This window comes from Halichoerus grypus, chromosome 14 (assembly GCF_964656455.1).
Source record: "Halichoerus grypus chromosome 14, mHalGry1.hap1.1, whole genome shotgun sequence".
Lineage (NCBI taxonomy): Eukaryota > Metazoa > Chordata > Mammalia > Carnivora > Phocidae > Halichoerus > Halichoerus grypus.
Window position 1 is genome coordinate 63525224 of NC_135725.1, and position 22043 is coordinate 63547266.

General features: G+C 37.7%; 1 protein-coding gene across 1 annotated transcript in view; it reads right to left on the minus strand.

The window, feature by feature from the left end:
* The window catches only part of ERP44 (endoplasmic reticulum protein 44), a 92069-nt gene that overhangs the window by 38329 nt on the left and 31697 nt on the right, over nucleotides 1-22043 (minus strand). The window contains exons 2-4 of the mRNA XM_036074136.2: nucleotides 18210-18282; nucleotides 15970-16009; nucleotides 11464-11579 (exon numbers count right to left, since the gene is read on the minus strand). Coding sequence (XP_035930029.1) covers nucleotides 11464-11579; nucleotides 15970-16009; nucleotides 18210-18282 — 229 coding nt within the window. The remainder of the gene's footprint in view (nucleotides 1-11463; nucleotides 11580-15969; nucleotides 16010-18209; nucleotides 18283-22043) is intronic.

Here is a 22043-nt window from a genome sequence, read left to right on the forward strand (position 1 = left end):
ACCGTGGCAGCAGGTATGCTGCATAAATAGGTGGCTTTTAATTATTAAGAAGCAAAAACCTTAAAATTACATTGATCGATAATCTCAGACATAAAGGTGACTTCTTACAGGCTTTGGTCAAAAATGATTTTAAGATAATTACAACATGACATCTTGACAATATAACAAAGAATGATTTAAAGGGTATAATAAATGTTTTTTTTTAATTAACTGGATGGATCAAATGTTAAAATGCATGTCAAAGGAATAACAAATTTCAGAAGGTTAACAGCTCGCTGATTAGAAAATTAGCATGTACTTTTGCTTCAGTGGTCACTTACTTTCCCTTGACGGGCTCTGCCTGCCCGCCCGCCTACCTTCCTCACTCATGCCCAGCAGGGTCCCACATGGGAAACTGCCTGCGTCTCCCCACTGTGATTACCTACGGCAGATGATTTCAACAGGAAGGTCCTACTGTTCTTCTGGGTCAGGGATGAGGGCCACTGCTGCCTCTCTACCCTTTTCCATTCCCAAACCACGCCTTCCCCACAATGAGGGTAAAAGAACAACAAAACGCCTCAACAAAATAAAACCCTAAACAGAGAAATTATAAACAAAGCCTAGAAGCTTACTCAGGACTCAGGCTAAACCTGGGCATCCAAGTTCTGTTTCAGTGTACATTTTCTTCTTTTTTTTTATACTTTTTAAACTGAAATATATTTGACATATAACACAGTAGCGTTCAGGGCATACAACATGTTGATCGGATACATTTATTTGTATACTGCGATAGGACTGTCACTGTGGCATTAGCTAGCACCTTCTCACTTCAGGTAATTATCACTTTTTATGGTGAGAATAATTAAAATCTAGTCTCTTAGCAAGTATTTTTTAATACAGTATTATTGTCCATAATGATTTTCTTATACTTAATGCCTCACACATATAGCCCTTATAAAAGCTTCTCAGTTTCCCCTACGGAAGGTTCAAGCCGTACCGGAAGGCACACGGGTAAGACTAACTCTGGTATTCGGGAGCAAGTGCTGCAGTGTTCAAGGACAATTACTAAATACTTTCGTAAAAATGCCAGCAGGGCAAATAACGTGTCTCTTGCTGCGTGCCATGCACCCTAGAGCCACTGGAGGTCAGCAGAGATCCTGGTCCCACCAGGGGCAGATTGATGGGCCTTCCCACATCTAAGGCAGCATGACCACCAGGGAGAGGGACGAATTCAACTTCCAAACTCCCCGCACAAGGAGGACACAGAAGGTGAGATAAACAGAGACCATGATCAGCAGCTTAAGCAAGGGCAAGTTTAATTGTATGTGTAGAAATTTTGGAAAACAAGGACAATTACAAAGAAGAAAACAAGAATCATTTGTAATCCAACCACCACCAGGGAAAACCACTAGTAACATTTTTTTTTCTTCGAAGATTTATTTATTTATTTGAGAGAGAGCATGAGGGGCAGAGGGAGTGAGAATCCTCAAGCAGACTCCCCGCTGAGCAGAGAGCCCAATGATGGGCTCGATCCCAGGACCCTGAGATCACGACCTGGGCCGAAATCAAGAGCTCAACTGACTGAGCCACCCAGACACCCCAAAATTTTGATTATATCTTGCTGACTTTGAATAAAAGTTGCTTAACAAGCAGTGACATGCTTCAATGGAGAAAAAAATAAACTCTGAGATTAGTCAAATAGTTAAGCGCCAGCATCAATACTGGCAGAATGGGTATCGGCAGCTTGGAAGAAAATCCTAGGAAGAGCAGAACAACGCTCTCTAAAAAAAAGCATTACCAACACTCTTAGTGGCACAGAAGTCGATATTATGTGGAAAAACACAAAAATCAGTGACTCAGAATTGGAAAGTGATGTACAGCAGTCAGATTCAGAATGTGAAATTGTTTCAGCATTACCTGAACAAATTTATTTTCGTTTTTAGGTACGCACGTTAATGATATGATGAAAAAATCTTTAAGTCTAAAATAGTTCTCATGATAAAAATTCTAAGTGAAAAGCACTGTGTTGTAGTTCAATTTTTCTTAGTCTTTTTTTTCAGTTACAGATAGAAGTGTGCCTTATAATCAATGGCAAATTAGATTTGATGAAATATTGCAGAAAACACTTAATCGTATTGTTGGGAGATGGGATAACCCATTTGAAGTACTTAATGGAGTACCTACAAAACCACCAGTTCATAAATTCTGGTTACGACTCACTACATCCATCCCTCCATCTGTTCAACGACTGTAATGGTGCACCTCCTCTGAGCTAGGCACCCTTCCAGTGCTGGGGATACAAGGGTAAAAAGACAAGGTCCCCGTGATTACAGAGTTTACATTTATTATCATCATTACTATTATAATTACTGCTGCAACTAATTGTTTCCACAGGCTAGAATCTTAAATGAAATTCGTAAAACTCTTAATACATAATACATGTATCAAAAAGATGTATCAGTGTGGATTCCCTAAGTACAGTGTAAGAGAAATCCTCTATAAGTCAGCAATAAATATATCTTCACCAGAGATGTAGGGACCCCCCCCCCAAGACGGGAGAAGCTAAATGGGTGACTGTCAGATCTGTGACATGGAAGAAACTGGACTGGACATCCGAGTCCCGTGCAGGGTGAGTGAGGACACCTGTTCTGCTGCCATCAGAACTCAGACAGAAATGCCCAGCAGGTGGGGAACACGTTGTTCCACAACACACTGCCTCTTGATCCTCTTTAATTGCCCTGACTTCCTTTTTCCTTTTTCTCTTCCTCCTACGTTGTTCCCTACTTTAAATGCAACAAGTGGAGAATTCAGGGGCTCAGAAAGTGAACTAAATTTTAACCCTAAGATGAGGGTTATTTAAGCTATGAGCTTTACACTGGGGTTTCAAAATATATACCTAAGCTTAAAACATGGGAAGCTTCCTGATGACACTCTAGTGTCAGTCTGGGTTCAAAATTCTCTTTCCATAGTTCCCACACCCCTCCCCTTTTTTTGGTGGGGAGAGAAGTCAGGGGATGGGAGCAGGGATCAAAGCTACTGCATCTAGCTCATACATAGAAGCAAGAGGGCCGACTGGGTGAAATTAGCCTGTTATATCTACCTTTGCCTTCTTTCTCCTGTTCTACATTCTTGGCCTATTTAGCTGAACATTTGAACAAAGCGAGTCCTAGGAAGGACATATAAAGAAGTGAGGTCAAGGCAGGGCGGAAAGCAGTCCACAGGAGGCTGACAGGTGGAGAAGGGAGAGAGAAGGAAATGCAGGCAGCAAACCAAAGAAGGGTGTTCTGTGGCTGTGCACGGAGACGGCTTTCCCGACCAACTAGAAAAGTGGGGTAGAGGACAACGCCCCAAGAATTCCCAACACATTCTAAGGAATGAGTGCATGCATTTCCGCCCTAAAGGGACTACTCTGAAAATACTCACTTGGAATGTTTTATGAAAATTAGAGCCATTACATTTTAATATTGTTATATAATTACGTTGTTTGTTTTTTGACCTTAATGGTCTCACCTCATCCTTAATTCCTTTTTTTAAAAAAGATTTATTTATTTATTTGAGAGAGAGAGAGAGACAGAGTGCGAGCAGGGAGAGGGACCGATGGAGAGGGAGAGAGAGAATCTCAAGCAAACTCCACGCCCAGCGCAGAGCCTGATGTGGGGCTCGATCCCATGACCCTGAGATCATGACCTCAGCTGAAATCAAGAGTTGGATGCTTAACTGACTGAGCCACTCAGGCACCCCTTATCCTTAATTTTTAAACAGGGCTGGTAAAGAAAAAAAACACAAAAACACAAAAACCTGTAACTTAGCTTTGGCAGAAATTCCCAAAATACAAAATTTATAGCTAAGACAGACAGATTTCCCAACTAAATTCAGATATGGGTCACACCTCAATTCGAGCTCGCAACATACTAGGAAGCAATAGAATAGTCATTAAAGTTTTAAAAAATTCAATGCAAGCCAAGGTTGGATTCATACATTTTGCCACATTAATCTCTTCCAAGAACCTATGTAGGGTTTTGTCAAGTCTTTCAGCATATATTGATAAGCTGGTTTTCTTTATTTTACCTACACTGATGGGGATTTATTCTATTTCTTAATATTAAGTCATCTTTGTAATTATGGGCATAAATGCCACCTGGTAATGGGAGACTCTTCACAAAGGAATGTCTACCTCCCATGACAGCCGGTGGTGAGACAGACATGCTCATGCCCAGGAGATGGCAACTCGTGAAAGAAGGCAGTTTCAGGACCGACAAAATGGAATCAACTGCCAGACCTGCTCACAGGAGGTTTGCACTGAAAATTTCCAACAGCCACCGAGAGAACTGTGCGTTTTTCCAGAAGTCACCACGTGGCTCTAAGTAGTCCTCAAAATGCCAGGAAAAGTCTATTCAAGAAAATTATTTTTTTAAGTTCAAGGACTGTGCTGAAGGTCATTTATCACAGTGAAAATAAACAGAAATTACAATTAACAATATCACAGCACACCTGAACAGATTTCAAGCTTCTTCCATACACATTTTCTCAAAAACTCTCAAGCAACAAGACACTTCTTCCTGCTCTTTTCTTAACCAAAGATAAAGTACAGGTTAGGAGCCTTTTTTTTTTTTTTTTAAAGATTTTATTTATTTATTTGGAGAGAGAGAGAGAAAGCGCACAAGTGGGGGGACGGGCAGAGGGAGAAGCAGGCTCCCCACTGAGCAGGGAGCCCAACACGGGGCTCCATCCCAGGACCCTGGGATCACGACCTGAACTAAAGGCAGACGCTTGGCCGACTGAGCCACCCAGGCGCCCCAGGTTCAGAAACTTTTTATACCAACTTTGTATTTTGAAAATTTTCCAACTTACATAAAATATGAAAAAGTAATGTAAGGAGCACCTGTACACCCTCACCTAGATTTAACACTTTATCACATCTGGTTACCAGATTTCTCTTTCTCACCACACACACACACACACACACACACACACACACACACAGTTTATGGCAAGCACTGACTCAAGTTCAGTGATTTTTCAAGTAACTTGTCCAAGTGTATATAACTTTGGTAGCAGTGGGCTTCTGGCATTAGCACAGAGAATTCTACCTTAGTGGAGGCTGGACCACACAGTATAGGAATAACAACACCACATACACGTAATTCATTTTTGTTCATACACTGACCCATTGGAGATAATTTAAACAGACTATAACATAATTTGTAACAGACATTTTTAGTCATTTTTATACAGAAATTGGGTGAATTCTCAGTTTCTATGAGAAATCCAGTTTAAATTACCTTATTTTGACCTTCAAAATACTCGAGCTACCTGGTACAAGCTGTATCCTCCTGGGCTCCAGTCTGGCTCCCGGCACTTACTCGGAAACCCTGGCAAATCACTCAGGCCCTCTGGGTCTTTCAGCGTCTTCCTCTGTAAAATGATCACACACTCCCAGCTCTCTGAAAGTCTCATGTTCATTCCTACCTCAGAAACTTTACACCTACTCTTCCTTCTGCCTTCTTCTTCCTCTATTTCCCTTAAAAATCCTACCCTGTCTTCAGGCCTCGCAGCATTGTCCTCAGAAAGGCCTTCTCTACCCTGCAGACTAAGTCAGACCTGGATTATCTCATACCATCCAACACCTCTCTTCAGAGCAGTTATCGCAACGAGCAATTGTGTATTTACTGCTCTTGCCTTTCTGGGTGTATCTGGTTCATTGCTATATGTCTAGAACCTGTACATATTGCATGACAAAAGGTATATAAAACTTTTTGTTGGATGAATGAGTAATACTATCTGACTCAAGGGGTGGTGAAGATAACGAAAATAATGTAAGAGAATGTCTAAATCCAAGTGAACACTACATACATAGTCTTTTCCCGGCGATATGACTAGAAACTTTTTGCAGGAACTTTTCCAAGAATAACACTCTTACTTTGGATGGAAAGTCTGGGTGACACAGCGCATCAGAAACAAGACAGACAGACTAAAGTATCAAGAGGGTAGGAGAGTGCAGGCTGCCACAATGCCAGAAGGTCGTTAACAGAACAAGACATATGTGGGCAATGGTATCTTCAGTCTGAGGTCACCCTCTGCCTTTGCTAGAAAGCTTCATAGAGATCTTCTACCTCAGAGAAATTAATCCTAAAGCAGCAAGTAGGTACACTTGCCAAAAAGAATACTGTAAGGATATACAGACCACCAAAAGTAAAACTTCTTATTTGCATACAACGTAATTGTCTATGTAGAAAATCCTACTGTATTTACATAAAACCAGGATGTAAGATCAATATACAAAAATCAGTTGTATTTCTAGCAATGAACAATCAGAAATTAAAATTTAAAAATCAATGCCATTTATAATAGCACCAAAAAATAAGAAATAGGGACAGATTTCACAAAGATGTGTGAGACTTAAGAAAAAAATACCAGACAAACCCAAAATAAGGATATTTTACAAAATACCTGACCAATACTCCTCAAAATTATCAAATGTCAAGAACACCTGATACTAAATGCAATATCCTGGATTTTGGAACAGAAAAAGGACATGAGTAGAACCAATGATAAAATCTGAATAAAGTCTATAGTTTTAGCTAATAGGAATATACCAGTGTTAGCTTCTTAGTTGTAACAAACGTGCCCGGGTAATGTAATATGTCAACATTAGGGTAAACTGGGTAAGGACTATAAGAGAACTCTCTGTTTTATCTTTGCAACTTTTCCCCCTCATTTTGGTTAGAAATTAACAAGCCGATTCTAAAAGTCATAGAGAAATCCAAAGCAACTAAAATAGCAAAACCACTTTGAAAAAAAGTACAAAGTTGGAAGATTTATCTATTACTGACTTCAAGACTTACTATAAAGCTACAATAATCTAAAGAGTGTGACGCTGGTATAAACACAGACAAATCAGTCACAGATAAATACATCAACAGTACAGAACAGACAGACTAGAAAAAAGATCCACACCTATATGATCAGCTGATTCTGAAAGAGATGCAAAGTCAATGAAGAAAGAATAGTCCTTTCAACAAATAATATCAGAACAGTTTGATAACTATATGCAAAAAAAGAACTCCAATCTATACATTGTGCCACATGTAAAAGTTAACTCCAGATGGATCATAGAGCAAAATTTTATACTATGAAATTTATGAAAGCAAACATACCAGAAGGTATTGGTGATCCTGGGTGAGGCAAAGATTTCTTAGATACAGCATCAAAAGCATAATCCATTTTTAAAATAGATAAGTTGGACTTCGTCAAATTAAGGCACTCTCAAACAGAACTGGAGGTCTCACACTTCCTGATTTCAAAATTTATTATAAAGTTATAGTCATCAAAAAGTTGTGGTACCGGCATAAAGACAGACATACAGACAAATGGAACAGAACAGAGAGCCCAGAAACAAACCTTCACACATGTGGTCAAATGTTTTTTGACGAAGGGTACCAAGATCATTCAATGGGGAGAGGATAGTGTCCTCAACATATGGTGTTAGGAAAACTGGATGTCCACATGCAAAAGAATGAAATTGGATCCTATGTTGTACTCTACACAAAAATTAACTCAAAATGGATAAAAAACTAAACATACAACCTACACTGTAATGCTCTACGAAGAAAATGCAGAAGAGTTCCAGAACACTGGATCTGCAATGATTTCCTGGCTAGGACCCCAAAAGCACAGGCGACTAATGTAAAAACAGATAAACTGGACATCAAAATTTAATACTTCTGTGCAAAGGACATAATCAACAGAGTGAAAAGGCAACCTACAGAATGGGAGAAAATAACTGCAAATCATTTATCTGATAAGTGGTTAATATCCAGAATACATAAAGAACTCCTATGACTTAACAACAACAAATCACCTGATTAAAAACAGGGAAAGGCCTTAAACAGATTTCTCTAAAGAAGATACACAGATGGCCAACATGCATAGGAAAAGAGGCTCAACGTTACTAAACAGGGAAATGCAAATCAAAACCAAGATGAAGTAGCACTTCATACCCTTTAGGATAGCTATGATCACAAAAACAGAAAAGTAACAGGTGTCGGCAAGGATGTGGAGAAAACTGGAACCCTTGTCCATGGCTGGTGGGAATGCAAAATTGAGATAGCTACTGGGGAAAATAGTATGGCAGTTCCTCAAAAATTAAAAAATTTAAGTACCATATGATGCAGCAATTCTCCTTCTGGGTTTATATCCAAAAGAACTGAAAGCAAAGCCTTGAAGAGATATTTCGTAGTGTTATTTACAATGGCCAAGAGGTGGAAGTAACCCAAGTGTCCATCAATAGATGAATGGGTATACAAAATGTGGTGTTACACATACAGTGGAATACTATTCAGCCTTAAAATGGAAGGAAATTCTGACACATGCTACAACATGGATGAACCTTGAAGACATTAACATTATGGTAAGTGAAATAAGCCAGACACAAAAACAAATACTGTACGATTCCACTTATGTGAGATATCTAGAGTTGTCAAGTTCATAGAAATAAAAAGTAAAATGGTGGTTGCTAGGGGCTGGGGGAAGGAGGAAATGGGGAGTTGTTTAGTAAGTGTAGTGTTTCAGTTTTATAAGATGAAGTTCTGGAGACTGGTTGTACAGCAATGTGAATATACTTAAATCTATGAAACTGTGCAATTAAAAATGGTAAAAACGGCAAATTTTATGTTCTGTGGATTTTACAATTAAAAAGAAAGACACCCTTAAGACACTGGAATGAGAGAAAATATTTACAAATTATGCATCTGAAAAAGAACTTACATTCGTAATATATAAAAGGCTCTCAAAACCCAGTAAGAAATTATTATACCCATTCATAATTTAACAGCCATGTTAAATTAAATAGACTGACCATACCAAGTGTTGGCAAGAATATGGAACAACTGGAATGCGTCTACTCTGCTAGTAGATATGTAAAACAGTACAAATACTTTGGAAAGCAGTTTGGCAGTTTATTAAAAAGTTAAACATAAACTAACCTATGACCCAGGTATTTCACAGCTAAGTTTGTGCCCAGAAAATATGAAAGTATATGTACAAAGAGTTGTACCTAAATGTTTATAGCAACTTCATCTGTAATAGCTCCAAACTGGAAACAATCCAACTGTCACTAAGTGTATAAACTAACTGTGGTGTAGAGCCATACAACAGAATGCCACTCAGTACTAAAAATGAACGATACATGCAACCATCTCAAAATAACCAGGCTGAGTGAAAAAACACCACCACACACATACATACACACACACACACACACAACACAGTATATGATGCCACTTACATAAAATCCTAGAAAATGCAAACTAATCTCTAATAACAAAAAGCAGTTCCACGGTCCCCTGAGATTGATGGGGGAAGAAAGGGACCGCAAAGGGGAACAAGAACAATTTGGAGAATGACAGATATGCTGGTATCTTGATTGTGGTGATGGCTTCATAGGTGTATACATGTGTCAAACATTAAATTGTATAATTTAAACTTGTGCAGTTTATCTTAATTATATCTCAATAAATCTCTTTTTAAAAAGAAACAAATCCTACCAAAGAACCACCTGCCTAATAGACATTTCTCCCCAGACCACAGGATTCTTAAGGTCCTTCCAGTTCAAAACCTCTACATTCCAAATGGCATCTAAGGAGTGACCTAGGGGCCACTCTGTCTTACAATCTCTAAAGAGAGTGGAAAATGTGAATAAATCATCAATAAGGATTTCATAATGTCACTTTTAAAAAGTGAAGAATTACACAGAAGGGATAAAATATTTAAAGAGAATACACAAGGTCTCAGATATAACTGTCATTAGTAAAAAATTAATTTTGTAGATCTCTCTCATGGATCAAAAAGCATCCAAACTATGGCTGTTTACTCCCATAAAAAGAGAGCCTGATTAATAGTAGTAATGTCAGATCTATCTCAAAAGTAAGTTAATCTGTTAAAAATAAGAATAAATGATATTTATGGTTCAACAAGAGTTAATTTTTCTTCCCAATGACTGTAAGTTTGAGAGCACAATTTCAGATTTTATGGTCCAAATTCAGTGAAAGTTAGGGACTACTGTCTGTACTGTAATGTCTAATTAAATACATAAAAAATAGAAAGATGTGAAATGAGAGCCCACACCAAAAACACCATGTCAGTCAGTGAAAAGTGGGAGGAAAGATCCAGAGCGCAGTGTGAAAATGCAGTCCATGATTGTACTGACAACCTTTTACTGCTCCCTTCATCTCATCTAGTTATGAATCCCAATAGGCAGAAATGAGGGCTATGGTTTGTAAGATTCTGAAATGTTTTGCTGTTAGCCGTTTCTATACCAGTAAATCCCCCCAAATGTTTGTTAAACTGACCAGAAAAGAAGCTAATAGGTCTGTGAAGGTATTTGGTCAGGAGATCTGGATTCTAACTCTGGTTTGACTAGATGTTAAGCTGTCTGATACTCGTTAAGTCACTTTAATTCCATTTCTCATCAGTAAAATGAAAAGCCAATGTACATACACACATACTAATTCTAATTACCAGGCTAGGAGCAAAGGATAAGAAATTTGCAGAATGGAGAGTTCTGTATTCAGGCCAATTCGCCAGTAACTCAGTGCAACAAGCTTTTAACAAGTAGTCTGTCTCCCAGAAACTGTCAGATGCATGCATGAGATTCAAAGATTAATGAGTAGTTTGGTCTCCACTTAAAAGGGAGAATTAAAAAAACAAAAAGAAGAAAGTTCCTGCCTTTGAAGAACTGACACTGCAATGAGTGAGACAACTAACACACAATGAACCAGAGCTACAAAACACAGCGAGTCTGGGACCACGAGAGAGGAGAGTTCACGTGTGATGGACGCACCCGGGAGGAAACACCACTGCACGTGCACTAACCCAAGTTAGCGAGATCTGTCATGCACACGGAAAACCAAGCTCCGCTGGGACCAGTGAAATCCAAGACGCTGGACTATAAGTGAGTCTACCCTAAGTTTCTCAACACTCTCAATAACTGTAATCTGTAACTACAGCTAATTACACCTCAAAGACAGTCTAAGCCCATTTTAGTGGAATCTTTTAAATAACAGAAACACGAAAATCTGAGATAGTTTTATCTGCAATGACTACATGGTATTTTTGTAGGATTCTAAAACTAACAGAAATCCATTTTTTCCTAAAATTTTATTTCAATTTTATTTATTGATTTTGGTATTTGCTTTGGCAGAAAACATTGCTAGTTATGATTTACTACCTATATGCTGATTCTACTATATTTTAATGAAAAAAATTACTTTGCAGGCAAAATGCAAAGTAGTATTATAAGTACATAAAGATTAAATATTAACATTTAACCAAAGTCACTAGAACTTCCATCTAAAGCAGAACATTTTTTTAGCATTAAAAAAGAAAAGAAAGAGAGAGAGTGGTGTGTGTGTGTGTGTGTGTGTGTGTGTGTGTGTGTGGTGGGGATGGGACAATTTCTTCCAGACTGCCTATTGAGGTACTTACAGTGCTGATCACAATCAACTCTGGCAAACACTACTTGATTTTCATTTGGATATTCTTCCTTAATGACATTAGAAGCTTCCTCAAAAATTGGATGCAACATTTGGCTGAAACGACACCTATGTACAAAGAAGGATACCAATTAAAACTGAAAAGCAGAAGCAATAAAAGCCTATTTCAGTTATTATCCACTGATATGTAGTATATGTACAATAAACAGCTTTTGAGACGATCACATAGTTAATTTAGTCATGGACCTGGAAGCCATTCATTGAAGATGAAGACAATTTTGAATTCAAAGACTATTCCAATTCAGACTGTACAATTAAAAGATTTTGTTTTTTGCACCTTAAGAAAATCACCAATATTATAAAGCACACAGCTAAGGATCTCTCACAGAGGCTAAGAAACAAGTCTGATATAAGCCCTTAGGATGTATCTCCACTTGGACTTGCAACTACTAAGACTTGGGCATTTATAAAAGAAATTAGCTTTCTCTAAATAATGAACATATTTTTAGACTACTATACAAAATCTTCAAGAGGTTAAGTTTATTGCAAATACTAGACTGATTCACCTGACTAGGTCAATCAAATTTCATAGGCAAGTTAGTATACTAAATAAACTGCATGAAAAGAATATATAGCATACAATACAATGTTCCCCTCAAAATTTACCCCTGGTTAAAATAGGCTTTCGTATCTATGAACATATTAAATGTATTAAGTTCAGGAGCAAAAATGTGCAATTCCTAAACAAGACTTCCTATTCATGTTTCTTTTGTCTTTTCTGTTTGTTCTGTTTTTACTTTTAAAAAGGGGCACAAACCCCACAATATTCCAGGAACTTGATACTTCCAATTCTGACTGCCCCTTAATCAGGCCAACTACCTCACAAATACGTTGTAGGTCATTAAAGGGACCTGATAGAGAAGAATCAGAATCAGCACATAGCCAGCTGGGTTAGAACAGCCATTCTTGTATGAAAAAGGTACTGAGTATTTGTTAACAAACAAAACAAAACACAACTGTAATTGCTACTCTTGCTTCCAGAGTCCTTTTCCACCAAGGAACTTACTTAAATGAAGCCTGTGAATTCTTTAATCCGCAGGTGATTAGGTTATACCTATTAAGTATAATTCAGCAAAAGTCTGATAAAGCCCGTGAAAGGGTGCAAACTGTATCCTTCCTCCTTATTTCTTTTGGTAGATAGCTCCTCTAGCCCACTCACCTGACTTCCTAAGGAGATGTCCTAGAATATATCAAGGAGACACAATCTGTCTTCAATCTCTTGCTTTCAAGTGGCTCTTTCCTCTTTTAGCATTCTTAAATCTCTCCCATCTGGGATAGGTGGGTGGGGTCTGTGGACATCAGGGACCGTGTCTTATTTGACTATGTATTCTAATAAGCATTTCAATATATGTCTGTTAAATGATTAAATTGATAGGATGGAGGAACAGGAAAGGCTAGGTCCACAAGTTTATAGTTTTCTTTTTTTGTTTTTAGAGAGAAAGAGCGAGCACGGAGCATGAACAGCAGGGGGAAGAGAGAGAATCCTAAACAGGCTCCGTGCCCAGGGCAGAGCCCAACATGGGGCTCAATCTCACAACCCTGAGATCATGACCTGAACCGAAACCAAGAGTCGGATGCTTACCGACTAAGCCACCCAGGCACCTCAAGTTTGTAGTTTCTTATAGATTGCTGAAAATAGGGTGCTGGAGGGCAGGGGATGCATAGGGTAGGAACTGATGAATGGTTTCCTGAAGAATCAGGATATGGCCTAGTGAAGAATTAGTGCACAGGCTCCTGGCTTAAGGGCAAGGTAAAGGCATATATTAGGGGCTCCTTCTTTCTGGATTGTGCAGTTTGCTGCCCAGTAAGCATTTAATAAGCAAAGGTTCATGTTTAAAATAGGATCAATTTGAATACCAGAAGGTGACTGGGAAAGATGAAATAAAAGTTCAACTGCAATATCACCATACCTTCATACACATGTATCCATACATATGGAAAGTTACATTTATAAAACATAACAAAAGCAACAGATCATTAAAAGGGCCTTAAGGGTCATCTAAATCCAATCTCCAATCTAGTGCTTGAATCCACCCTTTACAAATCAACCAAATGGGTAAAAGTCTTTGCAGGGACAATTTGGGGGTACTTACTAGTATACTTATTAATATGACCTAGTAGGGGGGAGGGGGGAAATAAGCTTCAGAGTCAGACATACCTGAGTTTAAATCCCAGTTCCACCACTTACTAGCCGTATGACCTTTCTGAGCCTCAATTTCCTCAACCTAAAATGGAAATTATAATACCTACCTGCAGGGTAGTTCTGAGCATTAAAAACAATGTACATAAAGAGCCTGGCACATAACAGCATTATTAAGTACCTACTATGTTTCATCAGTCTTTGAAGCAAGCAGTATTTTTAGGCAGCTCTATCAGAGAATTGCTCCTTAAGCTGTGCCACATTCATAACTCCAAGCAGAACTCAGAATCTAGCCTTTGAGGCCACAAGGTATAAATCTATGTCTTATGGTTAATTACCTAAGTTTTATCAGTTGAATGAAAGAGTACTAATTCATGAACAACTCAAGGTGTTCTTTGGGTAATATGCTTTCCCAAATAACCGCAATTAGTCCACATTTCCAATTCAGCTTTTGCAACAAGGTCAGTGGCACATTCTATTTCTCTTTCTTACAACACACAAAATCCCTCAATCAAGAGAACCGTGTTCTAGATTTAACTCTGCCACAACTCTGTCAGGTAACCTTCGGAAGACACTTTACTCCTCTGGGCCTGAGTTTTATTTTTAAAGTGGATCGGACTAGATAATCTTATACCCAATTCTGTGGCTACGGTTACATGTGGACAAACCCAATTTACCTTGGAAAATGCTACCTTGGTTATACACTTTAGAAATGGCATTTTTCTCTGTGTATCTTCAACATTTACTGAAGTTCTTTAAACATCTATACATCATTCATTCAGTAAATACCTATTATGTACTTATCTGCCAAGTACTATGCAGAATGCCTGGGGATTAATGTTGAAAAAAGATAGATATGGTAACTTTTCATAAAGCTAAGGCTGTGGTAGGTAGCCACCAATTAAACTACATCATACAAGTGTTCTGATGAGCTAAGTATGTGTGTTATGGAAAGATAGAAAAAGGGTTGGAATAGGGTAGGAATACTGATCTAGGAAGGTGACCTGGAGGAAGTGGCATCTAATCTAAGACTTGAAAGATGGTTAAGACTTAAGTATGTAAATAAATGGGTGAGAGAACAGTGACCCATCCAGGCAGAGAAAATATCATGACTGAAGGTCCAGTGATGAGAGTATAAAATATTACAGAAACTGAAAGATGTTCAGTACAACCGGAACAGAATGTGGGAGTGGAGAGAGGCAAGAAATTAAGATGTAGAGGTAGGGTAACTTCAGGTCTCAAGTCACTGGGGACTTTCTAGGCCAAGGTAAGGGACTTCAGACCTCAAGTTAGTGGAACACCATTTAAGGGTTTTAAGATGAAGTGTAACCTTATTCAGTTTGCACTTGAGGTAGACCACTGTGGCTTATAGAGAACAGAATGGAGACACGTAAGACTTGAGGCACAGAAAATAAATTAGGAGCTTTCACAGGAATCTAGGTAAATTGGACTGTGGCCTGAAGTAGGTGGTGGCAATTAGTAGGTAGTAAGCCTTAAAGGGTCAAATAAGATACAGATTGTCTAGGAATAAGGATTATTAATGTGAGAGTTTCAAGCTTATCTCCAACTCAAGCTCCCTTCTACCTATCCCCATGTCACATTCTTTAACATCTACTATGTGTTTATGCCCTGGTTTTAGATGCTGGGAATGCTGAGTAAGACATTATCTCTGCCCTCAATGTTGGTTTGCACAAATATAAAAGACAAAATAATGTAGTAAGAAAAAGAAAGTGGTATCCAGTGCTATATGAACACAAAAGACAAGGATCTGATTCAGACAGGGGAAGGAGTAAAGGCTTCCTACAAGTAGTAGAAGATACATGTTTAAAAAGTGTCAACAATATATTTCCTTCTACACTTGCCACATCCACATCCTCACCTCCAAATACTGTTTACTTCCTCAGTCAGAAAAATACAGAATTGCAATATGTATCTGTGTGTGTGTGTGTGTGTGTGTGTGAGAGAGAGAGAGAGAAAGAGACAGAGAGAGAAACAGAGAGATGCGCTGGGGGGGAGAGAGGATGGATTTGAGTTTTTGTTGCTGCTTTTAAGATGTGGGATAATGGAATCAGATATATTTTTCTCTTAAAATACAAATGATCATGAAATTAAGCTGCTTCCTTTGTGACTGAACCTTAATTGACTTTGTATACGGAATATTGTCTCACGTAAGAAAAAGGCTTCCCCTTCACCCTTTCTAGCAAAGAAAAATTCACATGCAGCAAGATAAGAGAAAAAAAACTAAATGATGTAACTTCACCCCCCACTGCAAAAAACAAAAATAAGATTATTACTTACCAGTCAGCATAAAAATTTACTAAAGCAACATCAGCATTGTCTGAAATTGAAAAACAAAACCAAACAATCTAAGTTAATTGTGTCCACATAACTGACATAATCAAAGAGATGGTTTTCATCATGATCTTTTTCCTATTTATGTAAAGGTCTGCTAAAAACACACAATAACAATTAAGTTACCTCTAACTCAGAAACCCATACAGAGTCATGGACAGGTTATATAACCTGCGTTATAGGTTATATAATCCTTTTCTCTATATCCTCCATCTTTATACCTTCATTGAATGAATATAAAACAAAAGGGGAATCAAATCCAGATCAGGAAAGTAAACTACTAAATAGCCTACTCTCATTTAAAACTTCTAAATAACAAAAAATATATTATATGTTAATAAATAAATAAATAAATAAAAGGGAAAAAAAGAAAAAAACTACTAAATAGCCTACTCTCATTAAAAGTGAAGTGGAACTCTAGAGGGGAGGGAGGTGGGGGATGAGTTAGCCTGGTGATGGGTATTAAGAATGGCACGTATTGAATGGAGCACTGGGTGTTACACGCAAACAATGAATCATGGAACACTATATCAAAAACTAATGATGTAAGGTATGATGACTAACATTACATAATAAAATAAAATTTTAAAAAAAAGTGAAGTGGAATGATCTGGATTTGAATAATCCTTTTTCCCCTCCTTAAAAGAGAGAGTGTGAGCGGGGATGGGGGGTAGAGGGAGCAGGAGAGAAAGAATCTTAAGCAAGCCCCAAAGCAGGGTTTGATCTCATGACCCGAAGATCATTACCCGAGCTGAAATCAAGAGCCAGATGTTCAACTGACTAAGGAACCCAGGTGCCCCTTGATAATCCATTTTTTGATCTCCCATATACATGAATAACTGAGAATTGGCTCTGCAAGAAAATTCTATTTCACAGAAGAGACCTGTGTAACTAAGCCATTTCTAAAGTTCAGATGTCTCACTAGTTGCAACAAGTAATCTACAACTAATCATGTTGTATAACATGCACATTTTCTGGTTCCTATCCATTAAACAGCTCTTCTTTGTTGCAAAAATAACAGTATCATTTGCATAGGAGGATGTGAAGTCATGAGAAAGATACATTTGTTCCTTTTGCCTAAACTTCATACAGAGAAACTAAACTCAAGTACTCACAAAAATAAAACACAAAGATATTCTAGAATTTGAAAAATGAAAGGAGAATGATTTGTGAGTTTCAATTCTCTTCTTCCTTTTTTACCTTCAAAGCACTTTTTATCCACTTGCTTCTTCACTCGGAAGCAGTGGTTCACAAACTGTGCTCCCCAGACCAGAAGCACCAGCAGCACGGAGAAACTCACAGAAATGCAAATTCTTGGGGGGGTCTAGCAGCTTCTATTAAAACCTTGGAACCAGGCCTACCAGGACGGATATTAGTAAGTCCTCCAGGTGACTCATGCATGCTAAAGGTTATAGAACCACTGCTCTAAAGAGATCCCATAATATGGGATAGACTTTTTAGCGTTTAAAACCAATTCCAAGAACACAAAACAGTATATGATGTTCAATGAATAACTCCTTTTACTTTTATTATTTTTGGTTTAGTTCTGCTTACACCAGTGGATGCAATGGAGTGCTTTAAAAAAAGAAGAAAGAAATTGTTTATGCGTTCATTGTACATTTTCTTAAATCTCCTAAATTACAATTTTCTATCAACCATGTTTTCACCTTCCCTCTACTACTTTTAAAAACAGAAATGTTTCCCCCCCGAGATAACTGTATCCACAATCACACTGTCAGCAAACAGAGCATTCAGTAAAACACTTATTTAACTTAACTGAACCAATGACAATAAAAGAGATCAGAGTCGGCAAATTAGTTAAAAGTTAAAAAAGACAAAATATTTCTAGACTGTGTCCTAAGGTCATGAACGTTTAGTATCACACAATGGGAACTGCTGGCCTCTAAGTAAGCTCTAGCAAAATGCTTTATAACAGTGGTAGTTATGACAAGGCAAAGAAATATAACAAGACTGAAAGTTTATCTGTAACACAGGAAAAGAGACTTACACAGTTTAAGAAATTTTACTAAAAATCAAAACCAAAAGTGCTTTGTTAATTCAGGAAGCCATGAAGCTAATCAGAATGCCAGCTCCTCAACTGTTCTAATAATTGAGATTTAACTTTGTTTTTGTATATAAACTGGCTCTTTCTAAAGAAGCATACTTTAAAATATCAAGGTACTTACTTAAAATGTCATCTATATTCTCTGTATCAAGACTTGTTATTTCAGTTGTTACAGGAGTAAAAACCCAGGTTACCTGGAAATTTTAAAAATGTGAAATTAATAAATGTTTTCATAAAAGGCAAATAATGCAGAAAATCTGATAAAAAGAAAATGAAAATTTTTAATAAAGTTGGTTCCACTTGTTATTTACAAAATCACCCATCAATTGGTTTTAATTTTTATTATCTTTATTATTATTCTAACCTTTCACTAGATCAACAAAACAGAAGAACTTTTTTTTTTTTTTAAGATTTTATTTATTTATTTGACACAGGGAAAGAGTGAGAGAGAGAGAGCACAAGCAGGGGGAGCAGCAGGCAGAGGGAAGGGGGAGGGAGAAGCAAACCCCCCTCTGAGCAGGGAGCCCAAGGAGGGGGGATGGGCGGGCTTGATCCCAGGACCCTGGGATCATGACCTAAGCTGAAGGCAGATGCTTAACCCACTGAGCCACTCACATGCCCCAGAAGTACTAATTTCTAAGCCTAGAAACTGGTCAAATAAAACTCCCTATATTTCCAAATACACAAAAGTGATTGTTTCTAAACAATTAAGAAATTAAGAATTGATTAATTCTTTTAAATTAATATTTCAACAACTTTATGGTGCAACAAGAAAAAATTTACTGGATTATTATCAATTTGGAAAGAATACAAAACCAAAGCTAAGTCTGCTGACTCTATCCTACCATGTTTCTAAGATAAAACAAAATAATAAAGAGAAGAATTCAAGAAAGACTTCAAGTTGTGAACCAAAAACCTTTCCTGCCTCATCTCACATACTGGTAATAACAATGTGTTAAGCGAGAGGCTCTTAAAAAGAGAATACAAATTTTCTACTTCCAAAACATTGAACCCAAAGTTCAAGTTTATCAAAGAAAATATTAGCTTGCATCTGCAAAATAAAGAAAAGATAAACTAAACTAGCAACAGTTCACTTCGTTTAAAAAGGAATACCTAGTGAATTTTATTTTTAGGCCCCACCTTTAACACCCTGTGTGTTAACGGAAATCCATTCACTGAACCGTGGCTACGAGTGACAACTAAGTCGGGCCCTGAGGGACTGAAGACTACCCCTGTGCCCCCCCATTTCACAGACACTTTAGTCACAACTGTTACAACTCAGAAAGTGTCTACTGCACCAACAATTCAATGTCTGAATGGTATAAAGCGCCATGTTGATGCTGGCAGGTAAACAAGCCCAGCTATCTGAAATATTCCTATTCATTTATGATTTTCTTAGAAAAAGCCAAATAGCACTAGTCTTATTTTCAAGTTCCCATACTCGTGCAGCCAAGAGTGCACTACTATTTCTGCTAGCAACCAATAAAGTATACTCTGCTACAAGTAAACTAGATAAGTTAAAAATCTCGAAATATTTGACATATGACTAATTTCATTATTTTAACACCCGAAACATTAACTGGAAAGATGAGATTCCCTCATTAGTCATTATTCCCTCACTATCCATATCTCAATGAACAGATCCTTCCCTCACCAGTGTATGACCAGCTCTTGAGAACTGCGCAGACTGTTGAAAGATAAACTGAGGCATATTAAAAATTTTAAGAGTTCATTTGAGCAAAAATCACTTTGAATCAGGTGGCATCCAATCTAAGAGAGAAAAGGAGCTCCAAGGACCTGTATAAAATGAAAGGCAGAAGAGAGAAGGAAAAAGGAAGTTTTACTAGGCAAAAAAAAAAGTGGGTTATTGCAAAGTCACTTTCCTTTTGGGGATGGCAGAGGTCTATGAGTCATATTACCAAACTAGTGCAGACCAGGCATTTCCTGGTTGACTGGTTTAAAATTCCATTTCTGGGAGAGTCAAAACTGTAATAAGTCTTAGTTTGGTAACATGGGGCTTAGCATAAGTAACTCCATCTTGGGCCTGTTGTTTTGTTTTTAACAAAGCCAATTATATTAATATAAGACTTTAGAGTGAATTGTGTTGAAAAATTCAAGGAGGTGATGCAAAAATATTACCATAAAGCAACAAAGTTGGTCATTATCAAAGTCAAGTCGTTAAATAACTTGACAATCATTTATGGAGCATCTACTAGGTACTGAGGGCACAAATGCATAAGGCATGGTATGCTCTACCTTGAGGAGCTCTCCAAATAGTGGTGATAAAGAGGGGAGAAAAATATCAAATACAAATAACCGTCTTCAGTTGTATAATCCAAGGAAGCCCATTTTTGAAGAGGTAGTTGTCACCCACCAAAGTTGTTTACAGAGAAATATATTCTAAATTTAACTGTTTTTTACTTTGAAATATTTACATGGCAAAATATTTACATGCCAGATGATAACAAAAATGAGACAACAATCAAATTTGGCTGCATTAAATACCTATTAGTTTAGAAACATGGTGCTAATAAGCATGCAACTGGTAAGACACATTCGGCTAACAGATGTGTTGCAGAGGGCCCAAAGCAAGAAAATGGTCTCTGACCCAATCATCTCTCTGCTCTGTAGGGTGTAAAGGAGGTGTTTTATCATTAACATTTTTATTAATATGCAGTATAAAGGGAAAGACAGGTTGTTTATTTAAATTGTTAGCAAGCTCCACTAGTCTGACAAATTGTTTCTTTTCATGTCAGCCCTAAGCCTAAACAAAATTCTCCCAGAAAAACATCTTTATGTGTCAAATGCTTTAGTGCTTAAGTAAAATAAAGACAAGTAGCTTCTAGACCAGGCAAGTAGCTCTAGACCAGGAAGACAGAGAGTGTAATCATTCATTTTTTTTAAATTAAGACTTGAAATAAACTTTTAAATTTATTTTCTTTAAAAGAAACAACAAGGGCGCCTGGGTGGCTCAGTTGGTTGGGCGACTGCCTTCGGCTCAGGTCATGATCCTGGAGTCCTGGGATCGAGTCCCGCATCGGGCTCCCTGCTCAGCAGGGAGTCTGCTTCTCCCTCTGACCCTCCACCCTCTCATGCTCTCTATCATTCTCTCTCTCTCAATAAATAAATAAAAATCTTTTAAAAAATAAAAATAAAAAAATAAAAGAAACAACAAAAAGCTACAAAGACATTTTGAATAGAAGATCTTAACAGACATGGAGAATTTTAGCCTCTACTGATGGAATATTTAGACAACATATGTAAATATACAGATGTAAACTTATTTTTTATAAGTTGTTCATTCTCTTCAGGTCATTAGCTCTTTTTCTTGCCGAGAAAACTGAGAAGCATCTCCAATCACCTAGAAGTCACTAGAGAATTCCACCACATGCATTTTGTACCAAATATTAAACATTTCAGTCTGAGATGTGTCGAGTGATGCAATCTTGTATAAAAGGCACATCAGTAAAATGTCAAATACTGTACCCTACTTCACTGAAAAAAATAAATAAGGTGACAGGCTAGCTTTAAATAGGAGCTTCTTCAACAAGTAAAGAATATTTTCTTCCATTAGAAGGTTTTTTAAAATTGAGACATCTTTGGGAACTCTAAAGCTTTCCTTTCCTTCAATTTCCCTGTATCCTCCATGACCACCTAACTGGCTAGTGATGCCAGTGTGCCAGCTCTTATTTCCATAGCATGTCTGAAGCCACCCAGCAGCCAGCTGCTTTTCCCAAAGCACAACCCACAATTTTTCTGCTTCCCCTTTTTTTTTTTTTAAAGATTTACTTATTTGAAAGAGAGCACCCACGCTGGGAGGAGAGGCAAAGAGAAAGAATCTCAAGCATACTCTCTGCTGAGCGCAGAGCCCCAAGGGGGGCTCAATCACATGACCCATGAGATCACAACCCATGATATCATGACCCCAGCTGAGATCACAAGTCAGACACTTAAC